The 12,387-nt window shown below is 40.7% G+C and overlaps 1 protein-coding gene across 36 annotated transcripts in view; it reads left to right on the top strand.

Moving 5' to 3' along the window:
- The window catches only part of LOC103390856 (protocadherin gamma-C5-like), a 130,303-nt gene extending 119,628 nt beyond the window's left edge, over positions 1 to 10,675 (top strand). For 16 of the 36 annotated variants that reach the window (XM_025063419.1, XM_025063436.1, XM_025063421.1 and 13 more), the window contains 4 exons: positions 3,805 to 3,863; positions 4,662 to 4,715; positions 6,578 to 6,675; positions 8,039 to 10,675. In XM_025063419.1, the coding sequence (XP_024919187.1) occupies positions 3,805 to 3,863; positions 4,662 to 4,715; positions 6,578 to 6,675; positions 8,039 to 8,322 (495 nt within the window). In that variant the 3' untranslated portion in view covers positions 8,323 to 10,675. The remainder of the gene's footprint in view (positions 1 to 3,804; positions 3,864 to 4,661; positions 4,716 to 6,577; positions 6,676 to 8,038) is intronic. The other 20 variants (XM_025063448.1, XM_025063430.1, XM_025063446.1 and 17 more) reach the window with 3 other exon arrangements.
- The last annotated feature ends 1,712 nt before the right edge of the window (positions 10,676 to 12,387 follow it).

Here is a 12,387-nt window from a genome sequence, read left to right as displayed (position 1 = left end):
AAGCACCTTATGAACTCAGCCAGTGAGGTGAGGGCTTAAAGGGCTTAGCATTTGGCTCTCCAAGAGGAGGGGCTGTATGGTTGAACACACTGAAGTGCAATACAAACATTTTAAAGATGCATTTTTTGTGACCTATCGCAGCGTCCAAAAAAGTTCCACTTAGTCCTTAATAATATTGTTTTATGTTGCTACTTTTCCTATTCTTTTTTGCAGTAATCTGAAAGAAAAGTTCTTGTAGTGTTGTATATTTGCCAGGTGTAGACTTTGAAACATTGCCTAACATTTAACGTGACCCAGTTCTAGAAGATGGGGATGTAGACTATGTTTGAGCTGGAGGAGACACAAGTGCTCCTAGCAGATGGGGAGGTGGAGACAAGAGATGAAAATAAATCCTGCAGTGTTAGCTCAGTAAGATGTCTGGAAGCTGAAGTTAAACAGGAAGAGTGGAGAGAAAGAGGTTTTGGGAGGACGAGGGTTAAAGGAGAGGAAAAGGACAAGAGGAAGACATGCTCAGAGAGGTAGAGGCAAAGAGTTAAAGGATGAAGCTGGGGTTGAAAAACAGGAATTCATGGGGTCAATGGTGTGACCTCTGACTTCCTGTTGTCCACTGAATTTATAGCTTTGTTTCCATGGTCCAGAATCAGTGAGGCATTTCTGATCATATAATTTAATGTTTGAATTTCATTTTTAATTGACTTGTGTCTGGATGTAAAGTCACAACATAAGCATTAATTTCATTCTTTGTGTTTGGGTGAAGGCAGACACTTTTACCAGTATGAGTCCTGTGGGGAAAGTCAATTGGTAAATACAATTTCCTCCCTTGTAGTCCCTTCGTCAGCTCTAATGTTACACTACTGTGGAGTCTTTGTTTGTAAGTTAATACTGTGTTTTAATAGCAAGTGTCTCCTCTCCACCTATCAGAACTTGTATCCTTTTTAATCCTCTAGTGTGCTTATTTTTGGCATGAATCTGTGTAACACAGACCCTGGGAATGTACTGAATTATTTTGTCACTGAGGTCAGCAGGCGACCATCTGTCTCACTGCTCTAGTGACACGTGTGTAATAAGGACAACAGAGGGAAAAGAGGTGGATGGATAGATAAAAGGAGAGGAGAATGATTTTATACACGTGTGCCCCAGCAACAGAGTTGCTGAAAAGGCAGAGTATAATGGATCTAAAGTAGCAGGTTGTCTGTTTACCTGTAAGTAATTTTACTTACTAGTTCTAGTTTGTCTGCAATAGCGTACCCCTAGGGTAGCCAACCCACACTTTTGAAATCACATGTTTAAAGTAATAATTTTGTTGACATATGAGTTAAAAATACTTAAAGCCAGTTTGATAAATAAAAACTCTTTGTCATGTTTCAACTTTGACTATAAGATATGACCATGTGATGACATGTGAAATTTTGTTGACCCTTTTTACTAAACTTAAAGTTACATTTCAATAATTTGCACTATAATCAGTATTTGTTTTTTGGCAGACACGTCCGGTAGGTTGTTTCATAATTTAGATTTTTGTGAGCATCAAACCTACTTACAGTATCAGACAATGTGCCCTGAAACATCAAGGCTGAAGGAAACATAGCATTACAACATGAGATCTGAACCTTGATAGTTTCTGTTTTCATTTTAAAGTGAATTTATAACAAGTGCTGCTTCTGGTATTTCAAAAGTTAAATTTTCCAAATCCCACTGGCCTAATCATTTGCCTAAAGAACTGTTTTTGCATGGGAGAAATCCGAGATTCCTGGTAAACAAGCAGCGAGTAAACTTATCTGCCTCTGTCTGCTGAAGGTTACATGGTGTGGTGTGTACGTGTGTGTTAACAGATTATCTTAGGCAAAGCCACAGATTAGAATCAACTTCCTCTTTTTCGCAGAGGGAACACCAGGTGCAGCTCAGGCACAGTTCTCCTAACACTTTAGTGTGGGCGTCAGGAAACTGAATCTTGCACAAAGAGTGAGATTTCAGGTAGAGCAGGTGATATTGGATATTTATTCTCTTTTTTTTTTGACACCTTATTGCCACCATAAAAATGGACAACAAACCAGCAAACCAGACATTTTTGGAGAAGGTTCACCTGTTGGAGGAATTCCAGATGTTTCTGTGATTAGTGTAGTTCTTCCACCATACATCACATCTGTAAAGTTAATACTGGTGCAGCTCACATATAATTCATAGATCAGTCAGGAGACGGTAGTACTGGAGGATGTGTAAAGTTTGAGAGTTGCATTAATATGAACTGTCTGTTGAATCCATTAGAAACATATTTGTTCTTCTTCTTCTGTTCTCGCTTCCACCGTGGCAACTCATGTTGGCATTTGTTTTGGAGTTTACTTAAGCTTAGAATAACACTGCCTGCAGATATGACCTGTCGGCTTGTGATGTGTTTGTGCTGTCAAACAACCTACATGAGGAGTGCAGGCCCATGTAGAGGCACAGAGGTAGAATAGATGTCCTCTACTACAACTACAGGAATGCAGAATCTGACCTTGGGAAAGATGTGTGTGTCTGTGAATGTTTTCGTGCTGAAAGTGACTCACACAGCTGGAATGCTGGACCATTTTGAAAGTTTACGTCCCCCTGAGCGCTGATCTACTAAAACGGAGACAGATTTACATGCCGACACACGGACTCGTCTCCCAGTCCATTTATAGACTGTAAACATCAGCAACATTTGCTTTGATTGAAGAAATGTGTTGATATTCTTTTGTAGTTTTTTTTTTAATATATATGGATTAAATCAAACAGACTAGTTTTTTACTGGTGAAAATGTAAGTTAGAGAGAATTCTTAGGAAAAATTCATGTGGTCCAATTTATAGAATTTTTTCAGAAAACTAAATGTTTTCCATTTGTGTAGAAATATTTTTTCTATTATAAGTCCACAGTAGTCTGCTCAACGATCCAATGCCTGTCAAACTCACTAACTTACCGTGAATTTGGGTCATTTGCTTCCTATTCAAGAACTATCAAATTGATTTCTTAGTCAAGATAAGCACATGTTTATGACGTTTAGATATTCCCCTTCCTGTTTTTTCCATGATTCCCTCTGGTACAACAACCATTTTAATAATGCAGCACATCATCCAACTTGCCCCTCTCTCCAGGGAGCTCTTCTGTCGATTAAGCGAGAGAATCTGGAGCCAGACCAAGGATCTATTCACCGCATTAGTGCAAAACAAGAAAAAACAAAGTAGGGAAAAGAACTAGAGACATGGAGGAGACATGGTGGCATGGCCAGGGAGTTAGGGATGGACAAAGGTAGAGAACATTCACTGAGAGACGTAGAAACATATTGGAATGAGTTAGGCTTTTACATGTTGGTACATTAGCTTAAAATATGACTTGTATTTTTTGCACTCATTATGCTGTCTTTGTACCTCTATGGGGGGCTGCCCCTCACTTTGGAACAGCTTTTGTAGTAGAGTTGCAGTTAATAGTGGATGGATAAAAATGTCAAGACAAATTGTTTATTTTTGTGATGTAGTACTTTGTATCACTCTCAAAAATGTCCCTGTATTTTGTGGCAAATCAAATGTCTAGAACTCTGTTTTTCTTTTCTGGTATATACTCCTGGAACTCCCGGAACACCATGGGTGTCTGGATCATCAAACATTTGTTCCATCCTTCTATTTTTTATTAAGCCTCACTGAAAAAAAATCACAAACACTGACCCACACTGATCACACACATACACACACACACCATTGCCACACAGGAACTACAGTTTTTGAATCAAATGGTTTCGTCAAAGAACATCTGGATGTGGTTTCATGTTGCGTCTTCTGTTCTCTTCACAGCAAAAGCCGCCCAACAATGACTGGCGCTTCACCCAGGGACAAAGACCTGGACCTAGTGGGTGAGTGCACTGACACACATGCACACACCCCACAGTAATGTCTGGGCATGTGATTTACACAATTGCACAAAGTAAAGGAGGAGGGAAATAAAAATAGGAGGGCAGATGGTTGTTCATGCAGGAGGCTCTCTGCTGCAGTGAGAACATATCCAATTGCACCAAATTTGGCTTAGATTCTTTGTAGTAGAACCAAATGAAAACACTCAGTCCCTTTGGAGTGATTATAAGAATCAGAATAAAGCATCAGACATTCACTGAATCAATTTCATCTGTGCAGATTTATGTATCTGCTCAAGTTTTACTTCATTTTGGCCCCTGAATGAGCATCTCTGCCTGTTTGCAGCCTGCTTTATAAAATGGCTGCCGCAGCTTCCACTCCCCCTCCCTCTCTGGATCCTCTCTTCTCCTTTCTGCGCTCTCTGAGCCTGTGCTCCATCACTCAGTACTACTGATGAGGCACTGTGACCAGAGCCAGAGGGGGATGGGTGCTGTATTCATCCCTTTTTTGCTCCATGCTCCCTCTCTGTCTTCAGATGAGTTCATTCTAACTGAACCAGTGAGAGACAACACCAGTTTTTGCAGCCTCACGAGTCCAGGCCTTTTCCTAAAAAACAAATAAACAGAAAAACACCTAGTGCAGTTTTTTTTTTATAAAATAATGACATTGCATTAACTAAATTCAACAAACTCAGCATATTTTCACAGAAATGTGTAGCACACAATCGCAACCAACTTACTACAGGATCTCATAGAAATGCCTCTTTCAGACTGTATAACTTGTTGTGTACCTTGTTTTAGTCCCCACATGCCGTACGGCACACACATACGATGGACACCGAAGAATGGGAAAAGGTACAAATTTAGAACTAGACCTCGTCTGGTCCTTTTCTGTTCTTCTCAGCTGATCGGTGCTCTGTCGTTTAAGGCAACCATTTGATGAAACCAGAACCTGACCAGCTGATGAGAGCAGATGGTGGCTCAAAGTCTTTTTATATAGATATTGCACTGCAGTTGCGTGCTGTGCTGTGTGTAGATGTACCTAATCCATAGCTTCTGTTAGCCTCCCTAAAGGTTTGATGGGGTTTTGTCAATCAATGTGCATAGAGGCCACAATGCCTGCTGTGGCTTAGAAAGGACTGTGACTCTTTTGATTTTGCGTGCAGTGTTTTGTAGAGCTGCTGTGCCTTGTATATGTGTGCTGTACATTATATATTCACCACAGTCTGAAAGCTCTTGTTTTTCTCCTGTGAGCGCGGCTTACAGTGTGGCCCTTTTTTTAAATGTATGTCTGTGATGGTTGTAGCTCAACGTCACTTCGTGTTATCTTTACAATGTGGTGTATAAACCGGACAGCAAAAGATGTTGGAGTTTAACTGTCGACTGTTGAGAGGGTTTTAGAGTTTTAATCCTATTTCCGGTTACTTCTACTTTCAATTGAAATCAACACAGTGGTGACTCCTGGGAATCAGGGTTATCTCACAGGGGACAGAAGTGTGTTTGGCCAAACAAGGAAATCACAGGGCTCGTTTGACCCAGAGGAAATGATAATTCCGACCACAGGAAGCTGCTAACACAGCCACAAGATATGATAAGCGTAGGGACACAAAATTTGCTTCAAATGATGCGTTCTTTTTATCTAAAGTGAGGTGAAAAGGCTGCTCTGCTTTAACTGAGTGAAAAACAAAACCTTCAGCTTTTTTAATTGAAGATGTGACAACTTGTTCTCATAGCTAATCATTTGATCAAGGTTCAGTTGAGTTGATTTAAAATGAAACACAGAGTACTCGTCTCCACTGCATGGTCATGCTGTATGTATAGACTTGTTGAACTACTGCGATACTATATGTGTGGACTGGTTTACACAGCTGGCAGCTTTGCACCACATTTTAGTGGATGTTATGACCTACAGAACATACCCTAAATGTTTCTCATTGCCCCTAAAAAGAATATCAAAAATATGGGGAAGTAGTTTTGTTTTCCTGGCACAACTGCTCGATAATTGTTGGTAGTGTGATGTCATTACAGTATAAACAAGGCAGTTTAATTGCAACTTAAAGCACAGTCTAAAATTCCATAGTTGGAGGTTAGCTTTTTGGAGGCAGAAGCTGAATTACAGTGAAATTATTGCTGCGGAGTTTGTTGTGATGTGGAAATTGAAATAAACAGTGAAGGATATGACTTTGCAAGTCCTGCCTTTTCTATTTCCCCCCTGACAGGCAAATCATAGACTTTAAAAAAACTAGCTTTGAAGATGAAGTTAATCCAGATGGAAATGTTTAGTGCTTACTGAGCAGTTTGTGATTGTGTGTGAGTGAGTGTGTGAGTGTGAGCGTGACTCTGCAGACAGCTATTTCCTTTCTAAAGGTGGAATAGTTCAATATCCAATGACATTTGATGGCACAGTGTCAGAGACGGTGAATGTTGCACTGTGTGTTTGGACCTGCTTACGTTGTGTGTCTGTGTTCAGACACGTGCGTATAGTCTTTAACACAAGTGTGTTCAGAGGATGTAATTGTTTGCAAGAAGTCCTGTTTGTGAACTTTTCTCCTCATTACACGCACCGACTTTTCTTCAGGCTGTGTACGTCACTGTCAGCTGCTTTGCCTTTACATTACCAAACAAACAAGTGTCAGCACCATGAGACACGGAACACACAGCCTGTTCACGACTAACCACGAGTTATTTACATCTTTCTCATTTCACTTTCACCACAGGGCGACCGGAGGACCTGAGGTTGCCATGGGAACTGGTCCCTGGCCACAACCCCCAACTGAAGCTGAGCAGCTCCAGGCCCTGATGGCAGCTGCCAACGGTGAGTCCTATACCTCCTCATGTTGTCTTCATCTCCTCACACTTCCTGTTCAACCCCCGGCGTTGTTCTTTAGAGGGGGACGAGCCTAACCTGTTCATATGTCCACATCAGTGGCTCCATGTCCATGTCTACAGTGTGAAGTGAAAAAGCAGACAGTGACTGTCGCTACCTGTATTTCTAAGTCCAACAGTACACAGTCTGTGTTGTTTTCAATAACATGACATAATGGTGTTTTTCCACTGGGACATAATGATCATATGCTCAATGTTTTGTCATAAGCAGGACATTTTAGGCGGCTCTGCCCACTGCCCCGACTATGACTTCTTAACCAGCACGGAAGGCATACACACACACACACACACACACACACACACGCACATACACTGTGACTCATCTTTAGCTGTCATCTGGGCCTGGGCATGGAAGAATTCTCAAACAAAAACAGTCAACATAGCAACAGGCTTTAAAAGAAAAGGTTACAAGGAGAAATTATGCACAAATTTTGTGATTGTTTCCACTGTTATTTTATTTACTTTTATGTTGTTTTTTTAATGTTCCTTTAAAGTGAAAAATAAGGGAAACAGCTTCACCTTGGGCTTCAGGGAAAGGAGAACAAATGGCGCAGTGGTTAAGTACTAATAGTCATACTTCTCCATGGTTTAATGTCACCATGTCATAAAGGATTATTTGAGACAAATATAACATTTAATGCACTGTTAAACAGTCTCAGGAAAAATGCACCGCAGTATGCAAGGCAGGTTTTATGCACGTACTGTGTGTGTATTTATATAGGCTGAGAACATCTAGGATGGGGGAGGGAACGTTTGAGTCTCTGGCTCTGCATTGCAGGGGCTGTGTGAGAATTAAGAGTGCAGCAGCTACGTCATTCGCACACAGACCCAGGGCATGCGTGACAAAAATCAAGAAACAAAGGGCATCATGTGAAAACAGCAAAATATTTCCTTTAGAAAATGTTTACTTTTAAATCGTGTTTTTTTTTTCAACCTCATTATGATCCTTTGAATAATGTACTACCTGCAAAATTAAAATGTTTATTTTCTTAATCGACACATTTGTCACAATGTTGTTAGATAGCAGAGCAGAGCTCTACACATGCTAACAATGCAAGGTACATATGGAATAATTATCTGATTTTTTTTCAGTATGACATTGCAACATGAGAAGAATTGTGTAATTGTTTTCCTAGAAATACTTAGTACTTGTTTCAGAAAATGTTATACTTTGTTTGCATTCTAACATCTCAAGAACATTCAAAACCAAACTATTCTTATCTAATGAGTTTCATCTCTTTCCTCCCTCACCTTACCCCCTTTCTCCCCCACTCTGTCTCTCTTCCTCCTAGAAGTGAGTGAGGCTACAGCCACACTGGGGCCCGGCACCATGGGCCTTAGCACTCGCTACAGTCCCCAGTTCACTCTGCAGCATGTGCCCGACTACCGCCAGAACGTCTACATCCCTGGCAGCACTGCTACGCTCACCTCCAACCCTCAGCAGCAGCAGGCCACCGCCCAGCAGGCCACTCAGCAGGCACTGCCTCCACCCCAGGCCACAGCACAGGTGGAGCCGCCCAAGGCCGCTCAGACCCCTGCCTCCAAGAAGAAGTCTGCCAAGAAGGAGAAGAAGTAGACGTAGAAGGAAAGAGGTGGATGAAAGATGAGCCTGGCCTGACCTGATGAAGAAGTCTAACCCCACACATCCTTCCATGAGGTATCTGACGGCTGTCACTCACACTTGCCACGGTTCAAACACTGACACTAAATCAATTCTATTCCCGGTGATGGTGGATGGTGTTTAAGAAAGTTAGTTTTGAAAGTTCTGCTTTACTTAAGGTCTTATTTTGTTGATGTTGGTAGATACCGTTGGCAGGATATGAGGGGTTAATGTTTTTTTTTCCCTTTTGCAAAATTAAATGAACGTGGACAAAAATAATTTAGTGTAACGATCCTTGCTGGGATGACAAGGCTGTACACAGTGATGAAGTAAGACAGAAATGCTGGTGTTTTTTTCAAATGTTGGATTAAATGTTCTTTCCTTGTGTTGGAAAGTCAGCTGTAAAGTATGCTACATGCCATCCAGTAGACTCCACTAGAGGATCAGCCTTGCAGGGAGCTCTCGCATAAATCCTGTGCATAAAAGGCTGCTGTTTTAACAGGTATTACAAAATATTTTGCATGCTCTATAAGGTTCAAACCACATATACTAGTCTAGAGTTACAGACTAAGCATTGCAAAAGCAAAGGGGAGGAGTCTTCTGTTCTCCCGTCAATCGCAGGTCAACGTAATGCACATGTAGCATTCCATTGACGTAAAATGGTAATAACTTTTGTAATCATAGTTAAAAAAAATTGGATCAGTTAGTTTTTTTGAGCATGCAATCAGAGGAAGTGCTGGCTGACAGTGCGGTGGTGTAACATTATCTTAGGTCATCAGAGCCTGTGTTGTCCATGCTGGTCAAACTCCTCGGTGACACCTTCAGTAGGGCGGAGACATGTCCTGCACTCTTTGCCACCACCTCCTCTTACAATTCGCCCCTTACTTAATATCCTATGTTGACAGCCAAACAAAAAAAAAAAAAAAAAGAAATGCACTGTTTGTATTCTGAAGATGAGACGTTGTTGGGAGTTAGTGTATCACTTCCTTTTTAGGGAAGCACGTAAATGTGGTAAACTTAAGTGCTTAGGACTTTATAGACACACCTCGGGCCCTTGCGGCCTCAGTGGAGTATTACTCTCACTCTATCCTGAAGTGCTGAAGAAACTTATTGATGTGACACATTAACAAGTATTGTTTATTTGGGATATCATGATACAATAGCGTATAGATGAAAATGTTTGTAGAAGAAACAAAAGTCTTTACGTTGTAGTCCGTCCGTCTGTCTGTCAGCACCCTGACCAGACACAACTGCATGAGTGAAGGTTCCGTGGGGGGTGGTGGGGAGTATTGTTGTGGTGCAGGGCACTGATACTGAGGTGGAACCATTATGTCAATCAGGGGGGGTTTGGGAGAACCTTCCTCTACCTCCTGAATGTACAAAAGAACCACTGTTGACCATCCTCTAAACTTGATCTAATGCACTGACCCCAGTAGAGGTCAACAGATCCAGGCACAACTGTCCTTTTTGGGAAAAGAAACCACTCTAGAGTCCTTTGAAACTTTTTTTTTCTCCGCTGAAAGCAATGGGAAACCTCAGTCTCCTTACCCTTCACCTCACCCCTCCACTCCCTGATCCTGCAGGCTTGTTCCCGCTGTAAATAAACCAGTCCTGTCGATGGTATGAGCCAGTTGTCTGTAAAGCAGGGACCACGTCCAACATTTTCAGTCCCTGTCCAACGAGACGTGGCTGTTCGGGAATGTGTTGCATTTTGTTTTTCAAGAAAAGTAAGAAAAACCAATGGTAAAAAAAAGTTACAAATACAAATCTGAGATGTTCTTCAACAGTTTGTGTTGCAATGTAGTAATTAAGCACCATGGAAGCCAACTAACTCTCTTCAGTGTAAATAAAGAATTAAAGATAACTTTAGGTAAGTAAACCAAGTGACACACGTAGACTAGCTAACTTGTGATATGTGTTGCGCATATTTTTGTGTTCATTTTCTCTCTACTATCTTTTATCACCCTGTAAAGAAGCAAAAATTAAAAAAACACAGAAATGTTTCTATCCTTCTGTAACCTCTTATCGTTCTTTTGCTGTGTTGTTTTCTCCCTGTGCATTTCCATAAGAATGCCTCTTTCATTCTCTTTCTGTCTATATGAACAAATGATTATAAATATTATATATGTGTAAGTCCGTCCGCTGCTGAATTAATACTGCTCTATCCTGCTGTATTATCTTTCTTATCAAAAGCTTAGACCCCACCCCCACCTGTCCCCAGGCTATATCCCTGTGTTACGCTCTTATTTTTATGCTAATATTTATATTGCTGTTTTATTTTCTCTTGGACACTGACATTTCAAATAAAAAGATTCTGAAATCATGTAAATAATCGCCTTTGCCTCTCTTTTCATGCGGCAGCGTCAATTACCCCCACCCCCCACCCCTTCCCCGCATTGTTTATATTTGTGAGGCAGGTATCAATTTAAAATTAGTTATTATTTCATATCATTATTTGGAACAATTTGTTGCAGTATTTTATTATTCTGAATAAAATGGCATTGCTGATGAGGAAATTAACAACACTTTATATAATAGATAGTTTTGAAAACAAATACATTTAATTCAATATATAAAATCGTTGAAACAGCAGCATATCCTCATTAAACGATGAAGAGTCGTGCTCAGAATGGCCGAATCCTCATTTGCTATTTTCTCTCTGCTATACTGTTGCTATGCAAGCTCTATTCTGAGTCTCGCTGAGCTAAATGACCTGTAGGAGGACAAACATACAGTATTTAGCATTAGGGCAGTATTAGTATTAGTATTAGTATTAGTTTTAGTGAGAGAGGGAGACAGAGAGACGGAGCGAGAGGGCAAGATGGAAACAGGAAACAGAGGATAATTTCCCACTCACCGGTGGTTCTTATTGTTGCAGACACTAAATTTGCTTTACAATAAACGGTAAGTGAGATCTCATTCAAGTGGGGGTTTACGAGTGTGTAGAATATAATTGCAGCTGGTTGGCAGCTGGTGTTTGTCACCCCGTAACTACAGTGACCACCGCTTCACGTTGTATTGCACAGCACTTTTAGCCTTTGTCACGCAAATTGAAGATTTTGTCCCACTTTTTCGTTGGACATTACTTATTTGAAAATAGCCCGTTTTGTGCCTGGCTCTCTATTGACACGCCTGTCTGTGCAGTCCATAGCAACGATAGGCCACTTCGTGTATCAGGCGATAGCTGACAGGCTGAGTGGTGTGTCAATCAAACTGTTGACTTGCAGCAATCCCACACACTTTAGCGTCTGTTGTTTTGCAGTTGTTTTGATACTTTAAAGGCGTCCTTGTGCAGTGTACCGAAAAAAGGAAGACGCCACCCTTTTGGCTGAGCCGAGTGGATGGAGATTCTGAACCAGCATTCTGCAATTGATGTAAAACGGCTTTTCTGTCGGGCATGGTGGTGGATCTGATGGGAAACGACGCGATGCACGTGAGTCTCAGTACACAACAGAACACATCCAAAAGTGTGCAGTATTTTTTCTACAAACTAAATGACACCGAGTGGGATATGATTACTGCAGTAGAAATTACCAGTGTCTACCACGTAGTGCAGTATGCACATTCGTATCGGTGGATTGTAATGCAAAATCTGTTTGTTTATTTACATGTTTTCGTCCTAGATGGCCAAATAATCCACAGGAGTTGTTGGTTTTACAGAGATCTATTTACATTGAAATAGTTTAGTTTTACGGCATGTCATATTTTGTTACCTGCCTCATCTGCTTATTTTATGTTAAATGTGGAGGAATTAAGATAATGAATCAATAAGTATGTTGCATTGCAAAATGTGTGTGCTTTTCAGGTTTATGTTATGTCTTGGGTACTTTAGAGTTTTTGTTTGTTTGTGGAGGTCAAAGGTGAGATATGTGCACATTTTGGAGTTTTTAACACAAATTATTCACTTTGCAGCATATTTTGGGGCATATACTTGTATTTAAAGGCATTACTGGGACTTTTTTTTTGGCCTTTTTTTCATGATAGTAAGGCTATAGTAAGGCATATATTGATATTCACACAAAATAATCACTTGGGAGCATG

The sequence above is a fragment of the Cynoglossus semilaevis genome, chromosome 15 (assembly GCF_000523025.1).
Source record: "Cynoglossus semilaevis isolate Cse_v1.0 chromosome 15, Cse_v1.0, whole genome shotgun sequence".
Lineage (NCBI taxonomy): Eukaryota > Metazoa > Chordata > Actinopteri > Pleuronectiformes > Cynoglossidae > Cynoglossus > Cynoglossus semilaevis.
The sequence above is the reverse complement of the archived record's forward strand: the minus strand, read 5'-3'. Positions and strand labels throughout refer to the sequence as shown.